The sequence below is a fragment of the Rattus norvegicus genome, chromosome 16 (assembly GCF_036323735.1).
Source record: "Rattus norvegicus strain BN/NHsdMcwi chromosome 16, GRCr8, whole genome shotgun sequence".
NCBI lineage: Eukaryota > Metazoa > Chordata > Mammalia > Rodentia > Muridae > Rattus > Rattus norvegicus.
The window spans coordinates 60,032,486-60,049,908 of record NC_086034.1 but is presented as its reverse complement, the minus strand read 5'-3'; the positions used below and the strand labels follow the sequence as shown (position 1 = coordinate 60,049,908).

General features: G+C 40.7%; 1 protein-coding gene across 4 annotated transcripts in view; it reads left to right on the top strand.

Annotated features, from left to right (window-relative positions):
• Window positions 1-1,095: 1,095 nt before the first annotated feature.
• The window catches only part of Tusc3 (tumor suppressor candidate 3), a 149,172-nt gene continuing 132,844 nt past the window's right edge, over window positions 1,096-17,423 (top strand). For 3 of the 4 annotated variants that reach the window (XM_008771294.3, XM_039094389.2, XM_039094388.2), the window contains exon 1: window positions 1,096-2,037. In XM_008771294.3, the coding sequence (XP_008769516.1) occupies window positions 1,900-2,037 (138 nt within the window). In that variant the 5' untranslated portion in view covers window positions 1,096-1,899. The remainder of the gene's footprint in view (window positions 2,038-17,423) is intronic. The other variant, NM_001004212.1, reaches the window with a different exon arrangement.

The following is a 17,423-nucleotide window of genomic DNA, read 5'->3' as shown; positions in this document are numbered from 1 at the left end:
CTTCTCATCTTTAACTCTGTCTAGAAGAGTGCCCAGTCCAGGTATGACGGGTATATGTTTATATTTCCAGCACCTGGAAGGTAACAGCTAGAGAATCATGGTTTAAGCTAGCCTTGGTTATAACCAGGGCTATCTAAAAACCAAAATGACAAGAACATGAATTAATTGATATGAACAGAATGTTCAGACAATTTTGGGAAACCAAAAGCCTGAGAATCACAAAAGAGGTATTTATGAACTCCTTTAAAAACAGATGATGGGTTAAGAGATGGATCAGCGATTAAGAGCACAGGCTGTTCTTCTAGAAGACCAGAGTTAAATTGCTAGCATTCACATGATGATGGCTCACAGCCATCTGTAACTCCAGTTCTAGGTGCTCAGAGACCCACCGTGGGCCTCTGCAGGTACCAGACATGCATTTGGCACACATATGCAGACAGATATTCATATACATAAAATAAAAAATAAATACAAATTTTAACAAAAGTTTAAATAAGGTGATTTAGCATGTGCATGGCTACAGGGCTGAACTGCCAAAGTGAATTTCTGCTTCATCCCTTTCTAGCTGTACCACATAAGTATTGAGTGATAATTTATCTAGGATATGTTCACTAAAACTTCCTGTGGTTGTAGAACACTTTTTTTTTTAAATATGGAGTCCTTGAGATTTCAGAGCATCTGGAAGCCATGTAGAAGAAAAATTGCTCCATTTCAATAAAATTGTATTTTCATCCAATTATCAAGCAGGAATAAGCTACACTGTGGAGAATTAGCAATTTCTATCTACTTTCCTATGGAAACTGACTTTGCCATATCATAGCCTAGCTCCTGCAGGTAACATGGAATGCTGTGATCTCTATGATCAAAAACCGTTAAATTAAAACTGCTGTCAGATCCCATTTGTAAGCACTATTTAAATCTCGTGTGACTTACTGGCTAAACCCCTGCACTTTTGTGACCTTTTGTTATGCCTAGTGTTGGCCTGTTGTTTCTCATATTTACAATATTGTCAAATATCTTCCCCCACTACAAGCATTCGTTGACCATCAAAAGTGAATTATTTCAATGCTAATAATATTTGTTTTCTAATTGATCCTTAATAATTCTTTATATATATAATTTAAATATATAATATAAAAGTAGTTTAAATGTCTTTAGGTTTCATCAGACTATAAAAGGTGTTCACTGTACAAGAGACAAAAATCTTGAGGTAGAAGAGAACAATGGATGATGGATGTACAAGATGCCATTTATTATGCTCTGTTCACTTTTTAAAAGAAAAATGTTGACAGTCTCTAGAAGAATGCGGATAACTCCATGAACAGTGAATGCATGGCTTTTAGCCAGGTTTGTTTCTAAGGGCCCTAATGGAAGTGTCAGAAATCCTGGTAAAGTGTAGAACATTTATGTGCACCGCGCACTAAGTTCTATGTTCGCTACTGTAGGGGGCTCAAGAGGAGGATTGGAGCTTTCCGGAGCAAGAAGGCAGCAGATGGCCTCCTGATCCAGGTGGAAGGTTGGACCAACCGGTTGCACCCCTGTGTGTTTAAAGAGCAGCTCGGTGTTGGTCAGAGGTGAAAGTAAGGGATTCCTTCTAGATGCTGGCACACAGGAAGCCCCCGAGAGCGCAGCTGAGACGCGCGCGCACTGAGCCGCTTTCTCGCCACGCCCACTTCCTGCTCCATCCCGCGCCATTCCTGGTCCCTCTCCTGGTGAACCGGATACGCTGTCAGTCTCCTCCTCCGCGTCCTTTACCTCCACCCAGCTCCCTGGAGAAGCCGCTGCTACCCCGAGGCCTTGGCCAAGAGAGGCTGCTGGCGACTGGCCCGGCGGGCGCGGGCAGGGTAGGAGCTGGGCGCGCACGGCTACCGCGCGTGGAGGAGACACAGCCCTGCGGCCATGAGTGCCAGGGCCGCTCCTTCACGCCGGAGACAGGCGGGCCGCAGGTTGCGCTACCTGTCTACTGGTAGCTTTCCCTTCCTCCTCTTGTTGCTGCTGCTCTGCATCCAGCTCGGGGGCGGACAGAAGAAAAAGGAGGTAGGTTGGATCCCGCGGGCGGTCGCCTCAGGGCCGGGGAGGGCTGGAGCTTGCCGCGTTGCTAGGAAGCCCCGCCGTGTTGCTAGGCAGCGGGGACGTGGGCGCTGGCGCCCGGGGGCGGGAGCTACGTGGGCGGGAGCGGGTTGGGCGTGTCCCTTGGGCACCACAGGCTGTGGATGCTGAGGGTGACCCCCCTCCCTACTCCTACTTACTAGAAGTGGGAGCTGAAGTCTGAAAGCCTGTGCTTCAGAGACCAATGGCTGTGCTGTGCCTCAGGTGTAGGCTGGGTTTTGGACGCTGGTCTTCCTAAAGGGCTGGCTGGGTGTGAAAATACCCTAAGGGAAGCACTTGCCAGAACGGAGGAACTATTTACCCTTTATTCTGCTCTCTTTTATGTTAAGACATCACATCACATTAAGCGTGTTGTTTATTCTGCATTCTTAATAGTACCCTTGTAGAACTAACTGAATGCCTATTTCTGTGTTCAACTCAGTGTGTAATAGAGAACAATCGCATTTTTATTTTTTACCCTGTGCATATTTATTTGTGAAGTTTGCACCACCTGATTTCAGTTTCAACCTGTCTCTAGTTCTGAGCCTGACATTTGATGTATCTAAATCGGTTGTAGAGTAATTTGAGCTCAGTATTGCAGAATTAATGAGGAAATCTGGTCTGGTTGCTTCTCAAGAACATTTATTTTGGCATTTAAGACTCTTTGTTTTGTAGAACCAGTTTGGTAGGAGAACTTTGTTTACACTGTTATACTTTGTTTTTACCGTTGACATTACACAAGTCCCAAGGCTCATAATGTGAATCTGGTTCCGTTTATTACCAGAATTTCGTTAGTTGGATAGTGAGTGAAAAAAATAATCGCACGGAAATAGTAATTCTTTCCTCCATTAATTAAAAAGAAATTAAATGTTATGTGTGTGTGTTTTGTCTGTGCACTACTTGGGTAGGTGTCCTAGGAGGCATCTGATCCCCAAGAACTAGAATCGCAGTAGTTTGTGAGCCAACATGTGGGTGCTGGGAATTCGAACCAGTCCTTCTGGAAGAGAAGCTGGTGATCTTTTACAGCGCTCTCCAGCGCTCTTTCATCAGCTTTCCTTGAAACAACCTCTTTTGTAGCCCTTCTCCTCCCACCTTGAGTTCTTTCTTCCTTCCTTCCTTCCTTCCTTCCTTCCTTCCTTCCTTCCTTCCTTCCTTCCTTCCTTCCTTCCTTCCTTCGTACAAAATTCTTGGTATTTTGGTAAGAGGTTGGAGAAGCACCATTGCTAACTTGAAATCACACTTCCAACACAAACTAGATATTCTATCACTTTGTGTCTGGTTAGTGTATTTTCAGAGTTTTAAATTCAGCTCATGAAAAAGGTGGTAGGTTTGAGGATACGGTTTCATTTATCTTTTGGGGGAGGGGGGAGAGCTGTGATATACAAAGCAGAGAGTGATAGTAATTGGTGATGAACTTTTTTTGCACCTAAGAATGTCACAAGAGCCACTTTAGGGGAAAAATATTAGAAAGTTTACAGGTTCGTAGATTCTTAGCATCTCCAATTGTGAGACTATTTCAATATGTAAATTGTTGGAAACTTGCTATAATTTAACAGTGAAACCTAAAGTACATATTTGCTTTCCTTAAAATCCTTAAGACATTAGTTAGATAAGATACTTTGTAAAAGGAAAGATTAGGAGCCACTGAGATGGTTCTGCAGGTGGAGGCATTTGTCATCAGAGGTGATGACTTGAATTCCATTTCCAGAACTATCATGGTGGAGAATACCAACTTCTATAACTAACTGTCACACACACACACACACACACACACACACACACACGCACGCACGCGCACGCGCACACACCCACACACACACACACACAGTTTAAAGATTGGGGAAAACAAGATTCGAGATTGAAAAGGGATGTCTTTCAAAATTACTGTTGTCATAAAAATAAGGGAACGGAATACTAATATGTGATTTTACAGAGCACACATAGTCTAGGTAAAGAAAATGGAGAGGAAGTTACACTCTTAAAATATAGGTAATGGTATTCTCTTTTAATTCTGGAAGAAAAAAATACTGTTTTGGAAATTATGAAAAATGGCATCATTTTAGAAACATTGTTTCTAGTAAATGTTTTTTTTCCCCCTCTGACTTGAGGATTTAATTGGCAGTATAAGATTCTACAGCATTGAATCAGAAAGCATGACAGTTGGAACATAATTTCAAACAGATGTTACTGACATCTGTGTTAGAGTGGCAGCTGTGGCATGAAGATGTTTCCTTTTTTTAGGCGGAAACCATGTTAAAATCTAAAACTAAACTGGGAAAATGGGTAGTGTTCGCTTTTAACATAGTGATTATGACAGCAACAGTTTGGATTTTTGAGTCATGTATGGTCCAGTCATAACTGGCTCTCTGAGTAGACACCTGGCAAACACTTTTCCTTGAAGTTCTGTGTGCTTATTTTCAAGCGTAGACACTAAGGACCTCTGTCTTAGGATGGGATTAAGACAGAATAAAGTGTCTGTAACAGTGCCTTAAACAAACTAGCAAATGATCAATAACTACCTGCTACTACTATTTAATACCTGAATAAAGGAAAGTTAATATGACAGAGTTCTGACATGTAACTTAATTGTTCTTAAATAAACTAGAAAAATGCATGGCCGCTGTAATGAATTATCATAAAACACTGAGATCTAAAATCTTAGGTGACCTAAGAAGAGAATCCTAAGAAGAGCTTTTCCATACTAGAGTTAGTGATAGTCCATAGATTGCTGTGTGCTTCTCTGTGTATTCTACGTGTTTGTACACATTTCTTCACCAAGTGACATTCACTTCATTAACATGAGTTGTATTATATTTTCTGTTTAAGAATAGCCTCAAGTGAAGTAACTGAGTAGTAAAGAAGATTGAAGATTTATAATTGCTTCTCTTAATTACATTCACTACAGTCACATAAAACAATTGAACCCTTTCATATCACGTGATATGACTATGTGGAAAATTTTGGGTTTATATTTATATTCATTAAAAAGCAGTTTCTTGTTTTTTGACACCATTACCAGTTATCAGCTAATCACCTTCATTTAGAATTATTTTTAACTTTTAATGACCTCTTCCAACTATGTCAAAAAGGTGCTTTAAAGTGCTTTGCAGAGGACTTAGTTTTACACACCTCAGAAGGTAACAATATGTTATCCCACCTGCTCAAAATGTGCCTCATTAAATAGGCTGTGATATGTAGGTGATCATGCAGTATGAGAGCCTGAATAGCTTACAGACATTTCCTGAGAGAAGACCAAAATTTTTGCCTGTCCTTACTGAAACATTTCTGTTTTTAAAAATATGTGTCTGTGTCATTAATTTTTAAGAGACTTTACATGGAAATTCTGTGAAAAGTTTAATATTTTAAATGGTATATTTTAAGCAAAGAACTGAAGTGGATGAAAACCTTATAACTATAATACAAATTTCGAAACTTCCTAGTAATTAACATGCTGATGCCCACCCACATGTCAAGATGTGTGGTTTACATTAGCTGTTACCTGAAAGCCTGTTGAAGGCTGATTGAAAGCAGTAGGACTTGTTGTAGAGGTGATGGCGGAAGACATGCTATTCCTTGTCACAGCACTGAGTGATTCTGTTTTCAACCTGCCTGGGGTCCATTGTTTGTTCTTGGGATGTAGGAAGACTGAGTCTGTGAGGGAACGTTCTTCCAGTGCTTGCCCTACAGTTTTGTGCTTTGGTGTTTGATGGTAGTGAGCAGCTACAGACATCTGTTAGTCATAACCGGTGGAAATCCATGTTGTAGCTCTTGAGTAGATCCAGCATCCGGAGTCTCTTCAGCCTGTGAGTGTTATATGTCCTAGAGTGCTCTAAGGACTTCCTCAGACCTTGACAGCTCTTAGTGTTGGCATTTCTGGGCCTACTATGGTGAGATTTCCCAGGTCTTTGAGTGTAGCCAGTGTTAAATATTCTTAGCCTGGAGAAGTGTATGTTGAATGGCCCACCTTATGTTAAAAATTGGAGTCTCCAAGAGAATAAATGGCCTCTTTCATATTCATAAAACTGGAGTGATTGAGTTATGTCTTGCTATTATTTCCTGTATATTTTTCTTCCTTGGAATCCTCAGGGGGAGGAAGAGTAGCTAAATTAAAGCTAATACTTTACTAATGGCACTATAATTTAGTGTAGCTTTACATAACCAGCCATGAGTCATATACTTTGATGCAAGAGAAAGCAGAAATCATAATAACTGTAATCTTAGAGTGGGAATATCATATTTTAGACTAAATAACAGAGTGTGACTAGAAATCAGAGCTACTGACATTAGTGTGTATATTTGTAAATTTCTTTCCTCAGTACTGTTCCTTAGGGTCTCTCCACCCCTTTACCACATAATGCCCTTGCTACGTCTATGGTTTTGCTTTTCAGTTCATAGCTGATACTTTAAGGGGTTACCGTTTTAAGTGTGTTCTTTGGTTTTTGTTTTTAATAAGGTGAATAACCTACAGAAATTGTATACATTCTAGGGACTCCTAGTGATGTTTAATATGTTCTAAATAATGTTTGTGATAGGTTTAGCAGATTTTCTCTAACATTATTTCCTTATGATGAACATGTTATTTTTAATCACTGTCCTGTATGACAGCACAACAGAACTTCTTACTAACTAGAGTTAACAGCCATTGATGAGCTTTCCCTGTGCTCTCTCTTACCTGTTTTCCACAGCCCACCCTCCCTCCTGTTCTCTGAACTTCTCTGAAGTCGCCTCGCTACTTGCTTACTTGCTACCTGGCTTTCTGTTTGTGTTTCATTCTTTTTATGGTTGAAAAGCATATTAATATGTAGATGCGCCAGTTTTCTTTGTCCAGTAGGCGGTATATAAGATGTAAGATATTTAGCTCATTTTTGTCTGTTAGCTCTGACTAGTGTAGATAATGTGTGTGTGTGTGTGTGTGTGTGTGTGTGTGTGTGTGTGTGTTATGCCATAGTGATTCCCTTACCTTCCTGTGGAAATGACAGATAACCTTAGGTTTTCTTTTCTATTTTTGGTTTATTGAGGAAGCTTGGCACTTTTTCTGTAATGTGTGTGGTGGTTTACCCTTTCCATTGACAATATAGAAGGATTCCTTATGTGCATATTCTCAGTAGCACTGCCAATCTCCCGATTGTAGCCATTTTCACTGTGGAAAAGTGATAGCTCAGTGAATTTTGATTTGATTTCTTTGAAAAATGATGTTTAAAATTTCATACATATACTGGCCACTGGTATGTGTTTTGATCAATGTCATTTCATTTTACGGCCCATTTTAAAATCAAGCAGCGAGGAGGAGGAGGGATGATGATGATGATGATGATGATGATGATGATGATGATGATGATGCTGTGGTTCTCAGGTTTCATATATATTTGGATGTTAACCTCAGATACATATGACTCACATTTATTTTCCACTACATAGGATGGTCACTCTGATTGTTTTACTTTGGTGTGGTGAAGATTGTTTGTCTCATTTTCCTTTTTTCTAGAACTTTTCTAGAAAAATTTCTAGTCATTCAATGCCTGAAATGTTTATAGTGAGTACACATTTTGATGTTATTTTTCTTTCTGTGGTAGTTTTATATTGTCAGGCCATGCAGTTAAGACAGTTGAATCCATTGCATTGATTTTTTTCTAAGCTGATTGACAGGTGGTGTGCTGGTTTCGGTCTTCCGTCTGTGCGAGTACCGTTCTCACACTCAGGAAGTAAGAACTGTGGCAGCTACAGAGCAGACTGACTGGTAACTTTGAGAATACAGTCTCTCAATTTGGGGTATCTGTTTATTAAATTACTTAAACAAGTGAAATTAGGGTAGGACAATCTCAGTTACAAGTAACTTTCAAACTGTCTACCCTGTGACGGTCACAAACTATGAGAGTGTGTCGATACTTTTCTTTGACAAAATACCTGACCCGAGTAATTTCAGGAAGCAGAAAGTGTTCATTTTGAGGGTGGTCCTTCACAGTGTCAGTGTCCTGGGGAAGCTAGTCGCATTCCCTCTGAGGTTAGGGGGTAAAGTGATACATGCTGCTGGTATGTATGAAGTGTGTATGCATGCATGTATGTAAGTATGCATGTGTGTATATAAGTATGTGTGTATATGTATGTAAGTATGTATGTATCATGTGTGTATGTAATACATATGTATGTGTGTAAGTATGTATTGTGTGTATGTGTGTGTATGTGTATGTATGTGTGTATGTACGTGTGTTTGTGTGTATATGTGTGTGTTTGTATGTATGTACGTGTGTTTGTGTGTATATGTGTGTGTTTGTATGTATGTATATGTGTGTGCACGCATGTATATATATGTGTGCGTATGTATGTATGTGTGTATATGTGTTTATGTATGTGTATGTATGTATGTGTGTATGTGTATATGTGTGTATATATGTGTGTACATGTGTGTATGTGTGTTTGTATGTGTGTGTATGTGTGTGCATATGTATGTATGTATGTGTGTATTGTGTGTGTATGTATATGGTGTGTATATGTATGTATGTGTGTGTATGTGTATTTGTGTATGTATGTGTGTGTATGTATGTATGTGTGTATGCATGTGTATGTACATGTGTGTATGTATATGTGTCTATGTGTGTATGTATGTGGTGTATGTATGGATGTGTGTATGTATCTATGTATATGTGTGTGTGTGTATGTGTGTGTCTGTATGTATGTATGTATGTGTGTATGTAGATGTGGGCACTGCTCAGCCCATGGAATAGTGCTGCTCATCATTCAGATGGATCTTCCCACCTCAGTAAACCTACTCCAGAAAATTCCCTTAGGGACAGACACAGCCAGAGGTTTCTCTCCTAGTGATTCTAGTTTCCGTCAATCAGACAAACCACCATAGACGGTAGGGGTCATCATTTTTGCACAGGTTGTTTGTCTTATCCTATCTAACACTGAGTAAAGTCAGTAAAGGATCCCCAGTGCCTTTGCCAAAGCTAGAAGTCAGGACCCATTTTAACAATGCCACTGGTGTGTATGACACTGTCTTCTGTGTGTGTGCGTGCGTGCGTGCGTGCGTGCGTGCGTGTGTGTGTGTGTGTGTGTGTGTGTGTGTGTATGTGTGTGTGTGCATGCTCATCTTTGTCTCCTGGTACATGTAGAAACCAGAGGTCAACCTCTGCCATCTTTCTTTACCTGCCTCCCACCTTTCTCATTGGCTGGAATTCCCTGATTAGGTTTAGGCTGACAGGCAAGGGAGCTGCAGGACCTACCTGTTCCTGCCTTCCAGAACATTCACCACTACACCTGTTTTGGTTTTTGTTTAAAAGTTTTAAATTTATTTTTATTTACTTACAATGCAGTCGTTGTTCCCCTTCAGTCCTCCCTCCTACAGTTCCTCATCCTATTTCTTCTCCCCTTGCCTCTGAAAGGGTGCACCAGACCTCTTCCATGGGTCTCAAGTTTGTCAAGGATTTTAAGCACATTTTCTCCCAATGAGACCAGACCAGGTGGATACCTCTGTTACATATGTGCCAGGGGCCTTGGGCCTGCCCCTGTATGCTCCTGGTTGGTGGCTCAGTCTCTGGGAGCTCTCTGGGCTCTGGGTTAGTTGAGACTGCTGGTCTAACAATTGTGTCGCCCTCCCATTCAGCTTCTTCAATCGTTCCTCCAATTCAATCATAGAGGTTCTGACTTCAGTCTACTGGTTGGGTGCAAGTATCTTTGTCTGTCTGTTAGCTGCTGGTAGGGCCTCTCAGAGGACAGCCATGCTAGGCTCCTGTCTGTAAGCACACCATAGCATCAGTAATAGTGTCAGGCCTTGCTGGTTCCCCCCCCCCCCCCATGAGATGGATCCCAAGTTGGGCCAGTCATTGGACTGCCTTTCTTTCCCCCAGTCTCTTCTCCATTTTTTTTTTTTTTTTTTTTTTTTTTTTTTGTCCCTGTAGTTCTCTTAGACAGCAACAATTCTGGGTCAGAAATTTTGACTAACCATTGTTGGTAACCCAGTCCTCCATCTGAGGCCCTGTCCATCTACCGAAGATGAACTCTTCCAGCCTCCTCTTCCCAATGTTGGGCCTTTTGACTAAGATCACCTCAATTGAGTCCTGAGAATCTCTCTCCTCCTGGGTCTCTGGTACTTTCTAGAGGTGTCCCCTTCATCCCCCATCCCCCGAAGCTCTGTATTTCCATTCATTATCTGGCCCTCTTGACTTCTCTCCTGTTCACTCCATCCATACCTGGTCCTTTTCCTCCTTTCCCCTCCCCCTCCCCTCTCCCACCCAAGTTCCTCAATCTGCCTCCCCTGATCATTTCCTTCTCCCTTTCCAAGTGGGATTGAAGTATCCTTACTCTTTAGTTTGTTTTAATGACCTGTCAATTAGTGAGAGTCAGGTGTTGAAGTCTCCTACTACTATTCTGTGAGGTTCAATGTGTGTTTTGAGCTTTAGTAAAGTTTCTTTTATGAATGTGGGTGCCCTTGCATTGGAGCATAGATGTTCAGAATTGAAACTTTTATCTTGGTGGATTTTCCTTTGTGTATGAAATGTCCTTCTCCATGTTGCTTGATGACTTTTGGTTGAAAGTCTGTTTTATTGGATATTAGAATGGCAACTCCAGCTTGTTTCTTGGTACCATTTGCTTGGAAAATTTTTTTCCGGCCCTTCATTCTGAGGTAGTATATATCTTCGTCACTGAATTGTGTTTCTTGTGTGCAGCAAAAGGCTGGATCTTGTTTACTTATCCGGTCTGTTAGCGTCTGTCTTTTCATTGGGGAATTGCATCCACTGATGTTGAGAGATAGTAAAGACAGATGATTGCTGGTTTCTGTTATTTTTGTTGCTGGAGGTGTGTTCTATGTGTATAATTCTCTTCTTTTACCCAAAAACAATGTCATGAATATTTAATTTCTTGTATTTTCTTGGGTGTAGTGACCTTCCTTGTTGACTTCCTTCTAGTATCCTCTGTAGGGCTGGATTAGTAGAAAGATACTGCTTAAAATTTCTTTAGTCATGGCATATATTGGTTTCTCCATCTATGGTAACTGAGAGTTTTGCTGGATATAGTAGCCTGGGCTGGCATCTGTGTTCTCTTAGGTCTGGATGACAGCTGTCCAGCATCTTCTGGCTTTCATAGTCTTTGTTGGGAAGTCTGATGTAATTCTGATAGGTCTGCCTTTATATGTTACTTGGCCTTTTTACCTTACTGCTTTTAATATTGTTTCCTTGTTCTGTGTATTTAGTATTTTGATTATTATTTGATGGGAAGATTTTCTTTTCTGGTCCAATCTATATGGTGTTCTGTAGGCTTCTTGTGCATTTATGGCCATCTCTTTTTTTAGGTTGGGGAAGTTTGTTCTATGATTGTGTTGAAGATATTTTCTGTCTCTTTAAGGTCGGTATCTCACCCTTTTCTATTCCTATTAGGTTTGATCTTTTTGTTGTGTCCTGAATCTCCTGCATATTTTGGGTTAGGAGCTTTTTATACTTTGCATTTTCTTCTACCAATGTGTCAGTATTTTCTATGGCGTCTTCTATGCCTGAGATTCTCTCTTCTATCTCTTGTATTGTATTGGTGATGTTTGCATCTGTAGCTCCTGATCTCTTTTCTAAGTTGTCCATCTCTAGAGTTGCCTCCATTTGTGTTTCCTTCATTGTTTCTATTTCCATTTTTAGTTCTTGACCATTTTGTTCAATTTGTACACCTGCTTAATTTTATGTTCCTGTATTTCTTCACGGGATTTATTTGTTTCCTCTTTAAGGGTTTCTACCTGTTTGCCCGTGTTTTCCTGTATATCTTTAAGGGAGTTCTTTACATCCTCCTTAAAAACCTTTATCATCATCATAAGATGGGATTTTGGGTGAGCATCTTGCTTTTAAGTGTTTGCGAGTGTACAGGGCTTGCTGTGATGGGAGAACTGGATTCTGGTAATGAAGAATCATATTGGGATCTCATGCTTGCCTCTGGCCATCTGGTTATCTCTGGTGTTAACTGGCCTGGGTGTCTTTGACTGGAGCCAGCCTCTTTGGAGGCAAGTAGAGCTCTGTGACCTGGGCTAAAGTAGTATCCTTGGAAGTAGGTAGCGCTCTCTTGTTAGGTTGGGCCTCTTGTGTCTGGTTTGAGAAGGTCCCCTGTGTCCCTGATTCTGCAGACCTCCTGGGAGGCAGCAGACTGTAGTGTGTGGGCCAGTGTGGGGTGGCGGATCTCTACCCCTGGCTTTTACCAAGTTTTTTCTTATTTAATTGGTTCTGGGGATTGAACTCAGGTCATCATATTTCCACAGCAAGTGCTTTATCCATAAGGAATACCCTCCTAACCCCACACATGAAGTGTTTTGTGTGGTTTGTTGATGTTTCCAGAATGAGCCGTTATTTGCCTCTTTCTGTCTTACTGCTTGTGATGGGTAATCTTGCCTATCAACTTGACTACATTGGTAATCATGTAAACCCACATGTCTGGGTACATCTGACAGGGATTTTCTTGATTGGATTATTTGAGGTAGGACTCTAAATCTGGACATTATTTTGTGGCAGACCACATAAAAGGACATGGAAGAAGGATGTTATTGCTTAGCAAATGCTGGCCCTCTGCTGGAAAGTTCATGCATCCTGTTGCTGTGACATTCCTTCACTGATATTAGAATGTAGGAGATTTATTTTAACATAGATTGAAAACCAGCAGCTCTCTAGGAATTTTTTGGAGTAGTCTAGATTAGGACTATTGTGGTCTTGAAATTTTTATTAGTTTAATAGAATGATAAGGAACTACTACTATAGATATTTATGTAGCCCCTTTCTATATTTTAATTATGACACATGATAATGGAGTAATTTCTGACAGTTTCTTTACACGTATGTTGACTAGTTTTATATCAGTTTGACCCAAGCTAAAGTCATTTTAGAAGAGGGAGCCTCAGTTGAGAAAATGCTTCCATGAGATTTGGCTGTAGCAGGCCAGCCTATATGCCACTTTCTTAATTAGTGATTGGGAGGTTCACTTCAGGATTGTAAGTGAAATGCACTATTTCTTCCCTGCGTTTCTTTAGGTCTGGGTGTTTAGGTACAGCAATAGTAACCCTAGCTCACACACTAAGTTAACCAAATATATTAGAAGTAAACTCCTGGTGATGGTTATACTTGGATCTGATAACAACCTTTTTCTCATAAAGAGACATAAACACCACCAGTTTCCCACAATTTAATTAGGGAATACCAAGAACTAATTGTGGCTGAACCAACTTATTTAAGTTTTTTTGACTGTTAAATAGCAAATCAAATTTATATTCTAGTTTTTGCTCATTTCAAATACCCATGTACAAAGCCACCAATTATAGCAGGAAGTATTACTGCATCTTAGTTTTCCTTTTCCTTTAAAAATATTTTTTATTTAATGTGTGGATGCTTACTTGGATGTTTGTCTTTGTTCCAAGTGTGTCCAGTGCCCACGGAGGTCAGAGAAGGTGTTTGACCCCAGGAACTTCGATAGAGGTGGTTCTGATTGACCACGTAGGTGCTGGGATCCAAATCTGGACCCTCTGGAAGAGCTGCCAGCACTCTTAACTGCTGGGCCCTCTCCCCAGCCTTCACCTGACTTTTCAAGTTTTAATTACTTTACAGGTAATAAAAACCACACTTATTCACAATAGATGAGAAACTTCAGAAAAGCTGCAGTTTGTCTAAGTACAACCATTGCTGAATATCTCTTATGTTCTGTGCTCCGGGTCTTTGGTCCCTTTTTAAACCTGAGTTCTCCTGTAGTCCAGGCAGGTCTCGGGCTTGGGTTGCTTCTGCCTCTGTCTAGCAAATACTACAGCTGTGAGCCATTACACTTGTCTGAGGTTACAGTTAACGAGTAGAACTACAGTACACTTCGTGATCTAAAGAGGAGTGGAGGGGATTCGTCACATTTCCCCCTTCTCTGGTCCTCTCTTCTTTGTCAGGTTACTTGGGTTTGCCTCAGAGAATGGTCTCTTTGTCTTTGCATTTTTCATAGGAGTCCATGTGTTGTGATAGAGCGGTGGGTCCTAGAGAGCTTCCTGTAGAGCCATGCTGTACTGACCGTCAGTAAAATAGAAATGTGTTGGGTGTGGAAACTTCGCTGTTGCTTTCTGTCATTATTATTATACCAGAAACTCAAATTAGATATATCATCTGTTTGACTTTAAACATTTGTGTGTGGTAACTGTCATGTCTTGAAATTTTTGATGGTTTTAGTGGAAATAATACTGTTGAAGTAACAAAATAAATATGAGCATCATTTTTCCAAAGTATCACATATGCTGTCTGCCATTCTAAAACATTTTCTGTCGTTGGCAAAGATTACGTATTAGGCATTGTGCAGGAGTTTGAAGCTAGGGTGATGACTAAGACAATACTGTTTCTGCTGTATTCTACATGTTGTAACCAATGGGCATTTATGCAGAAAAGATAGAATTCGGGGTGTTCATGGATAAAACTGAGGATTATGACAGCATGTGGAAGATCGGTGTGTTTGTGACTTGACACAGACGACACACACAGCGAGAGGGAATGCCAGTTGAGAAGTTGCCTTCCTCAGGCTGGTCCATGGGCTTCCTAACTGAGGAAGAAGGGCTTCGTTCATAGGATGGGGAGCCACTGTGAACCTGTGGACCAGGGTGGGATAGGAAAGGTAGCAGAACAGTCAGAGGACACATGGTAGTACGCAGCATTCCTTTGTGTTCTCTGCTCCAGGTCCTGGCCCCAGGTTCCTGCCTTGACTCTCTGTCATAAGGAGCTGTAAACTGTAAGGTTAAGGGAACTCTTTCTTTCCCAAGTTGCTTTGGTCAGTGTTTTCTTTAGCAGCAGACTAGTAAACTAAGAATTAGGGGTAAGCTGAAAACAACAGATACCTGGGGTATAAACTGGTGAACAGGAGGAGTGTTCCAGGCCAGGCAAATCTGTGTGTGGGGATAAAGCATAGGTCAGGGTCTCAAAATAGAACAAAGCATAGCATAGATCACTTGAAGTAGTTCATAAGACTAATAAGCACTGGGTTGAAACTAGAATGGAGGCCTGGGGTCAGTGGAAGCCATAGGCTATGATGAAGTATATGGCTCTATCCTAAAAGTAAGTAGGAAAAATGGGATGGTCTTGTATCTTGGGGATTAAGTTTACATTTAGAAGAGAGTTAAAGCTTTTGATGAAGGAGAGCTATGTTTACTGAAATAGTAAATGGAAAGAAAAGTAGTACGTTCAGTTATTTGTGAGGAACTTTTGTGAACATCAACATGCAGTGTACCATGCCAGCATTATGGTGTTATACTGGTAGTAACCATGTGGAAGACCCAAAGACTGCACTGCTAGAGAGCTAGGACGAACCTTGCCTGAGTTTGGATGTCACAAAAGAGAATAAATATTTTCAGGAGAGATCACCAGTAAAGAGTGATGGCTGCTGGGTAGTTTTTTTTTTAAGTCCTTTGAATTTAGCAAGAATAATTTTATTGTAGAAACTAGGATGCATAGAGTTATCGAAAAAGGATGCTGTGAGGAAGAGATAGCAACATATGGAGCAGTTCTGCTGTGAGTGGAGGAGAATTTAGCAGATAGTAGCTGGAGAAGAAGAGAAATTGATAGACTCAGAAGACAAAGGGGAGGATGAAGGAGTGGGAGCTGAAGGTCTGCGTTAGCCTTTAAAGGAAGCGCTGTGCTAGCCCAGGGCCGCTCAGATACCTCTCTTTCTACATAGATATGGTAGTGTCTTAGTGGATTGGGGTCTCTTACACGTGTAAGCTGTGCTGCTCTGAAGCAGTAGAGGGTTGTTTGTTTCTTTGTTTTTGTTTTTGTTTTTTTTTTTTTTTTGTCAAGAGTCTGGGTGTCTGGGGGGGGGGTTCACACTCATGATGCCATTAGATTAGGAATTTGATTGGAAGAGGAGGACTTTTTATAGATGGTAGCTCTTTACTTGGCCCTCAGATGGTGGAAGTGTTACAGGAGGCCTGGGTGAAAAGGTGCCTGACTTCCCTCATGGCTTTATTTCTCTTTTCCTACTGCTGTCCAGAAATACTGGGTTCATGTGTATGTGTAGACAATCTGGTTCTGAAAGATACGGTTTAAAACATTTTAAAGCATTGATTGTTCTATGCATGTACATGGTGTATTTTAGTTATTTTCAGCTCCCATTCTCCTGCTTACACTTAGGGAGCCTTCTTAGCAAGCTCCCCTGCTACGTTCATGTCTTTTTGTGTGGCAGTTGCTAGGTTTAATTAGAGTTTTTGGTTCAGGTTTGGGTAGGAACTTATGTACTGGGGCAAGGACAACTTCTCTGTGGCTGGATCACTGAAGACAGTGCCACTCCCTCTTCCAGCAGCTGTCATCTTCCTCCAGGAAGGGGTGGGAACTTTACCAGCTCCTCCCTCATCCATGATGAAGCTGACTGGCCCAGTCTGCCAGAGGAAACACTTCATTGAGCACAAGTGCTTCACCCAGAAGATAGCTCCCTGTGCTCTGGCTCAGACATTCTTTTTGGTCCTACTCTGTGATGGTCCTTGAACCTTGGAATGGGTGATTTGGCTCACATGATTTTGTTACTATTAGCATATTGTTTTCAACCTTGCACGTGGGGTGGGTTACTGGCTGGGAATGAGTACTCCTTAAATTTGACTTGCTCATTTGCAGATTTGGACAGGAGTCTGAACCAAAGTGTTAAATACATAAACCAGTAAAAGGAACATAAGTAAAACGAAGGTCAAGATGCTAAGCTGTTTAATCCTGTGTTTATTGACTCTTTGATCATATGAAGCCCCAAGTGAAGAGTTCATATGCTTTAAGTAGAAACAGTCTCTTAAGTCTTGTTACAGAAGTCTGAAAAAATTTACCTGGAACTGTTTTAAAAATGGAGGCGCTAATCCTTATGAAGGTACTCTGTCATAATTTCATCATAACCATATTGGTGATTAGGTCTTGAGGTAGAAATTTCTGGGAACATTTGAGTATTCAAGTCATACTTTCCTAATTTTTGAATTGGGAATTGTAGCAAATTTTAGTCACTGAATTGGAAGCAGATATTGTTACTTTTATGTAGAAGCTTGGTGTGTCAGTTTGTCTGGTTTGCTGAATGTTTTCCAGGAACAGACATGTTCCTCATGACAGAAGGCATACCTTCAGTTTTAATTACTAATATTGGTGCTGCTAGTGTACCATTATCAAGCCTATATTTTCAAGGACTGTTGGTTTCTTTGCTGTTCTAATGAAATTTTAAAAAGCTACTGTAAGAATAGATGATTTGACTTAAGCAAAGACTAAAAAAGCAATACAAAACAAAACAACCTATTGAATTGCTTCTGTGTTGCTGTGATAAAACACTGACCGAATCCAAAGAAAAATGGAGACTCAAGGGTTTACGTCATCTTAGACCTCCAGGTAGCGTCA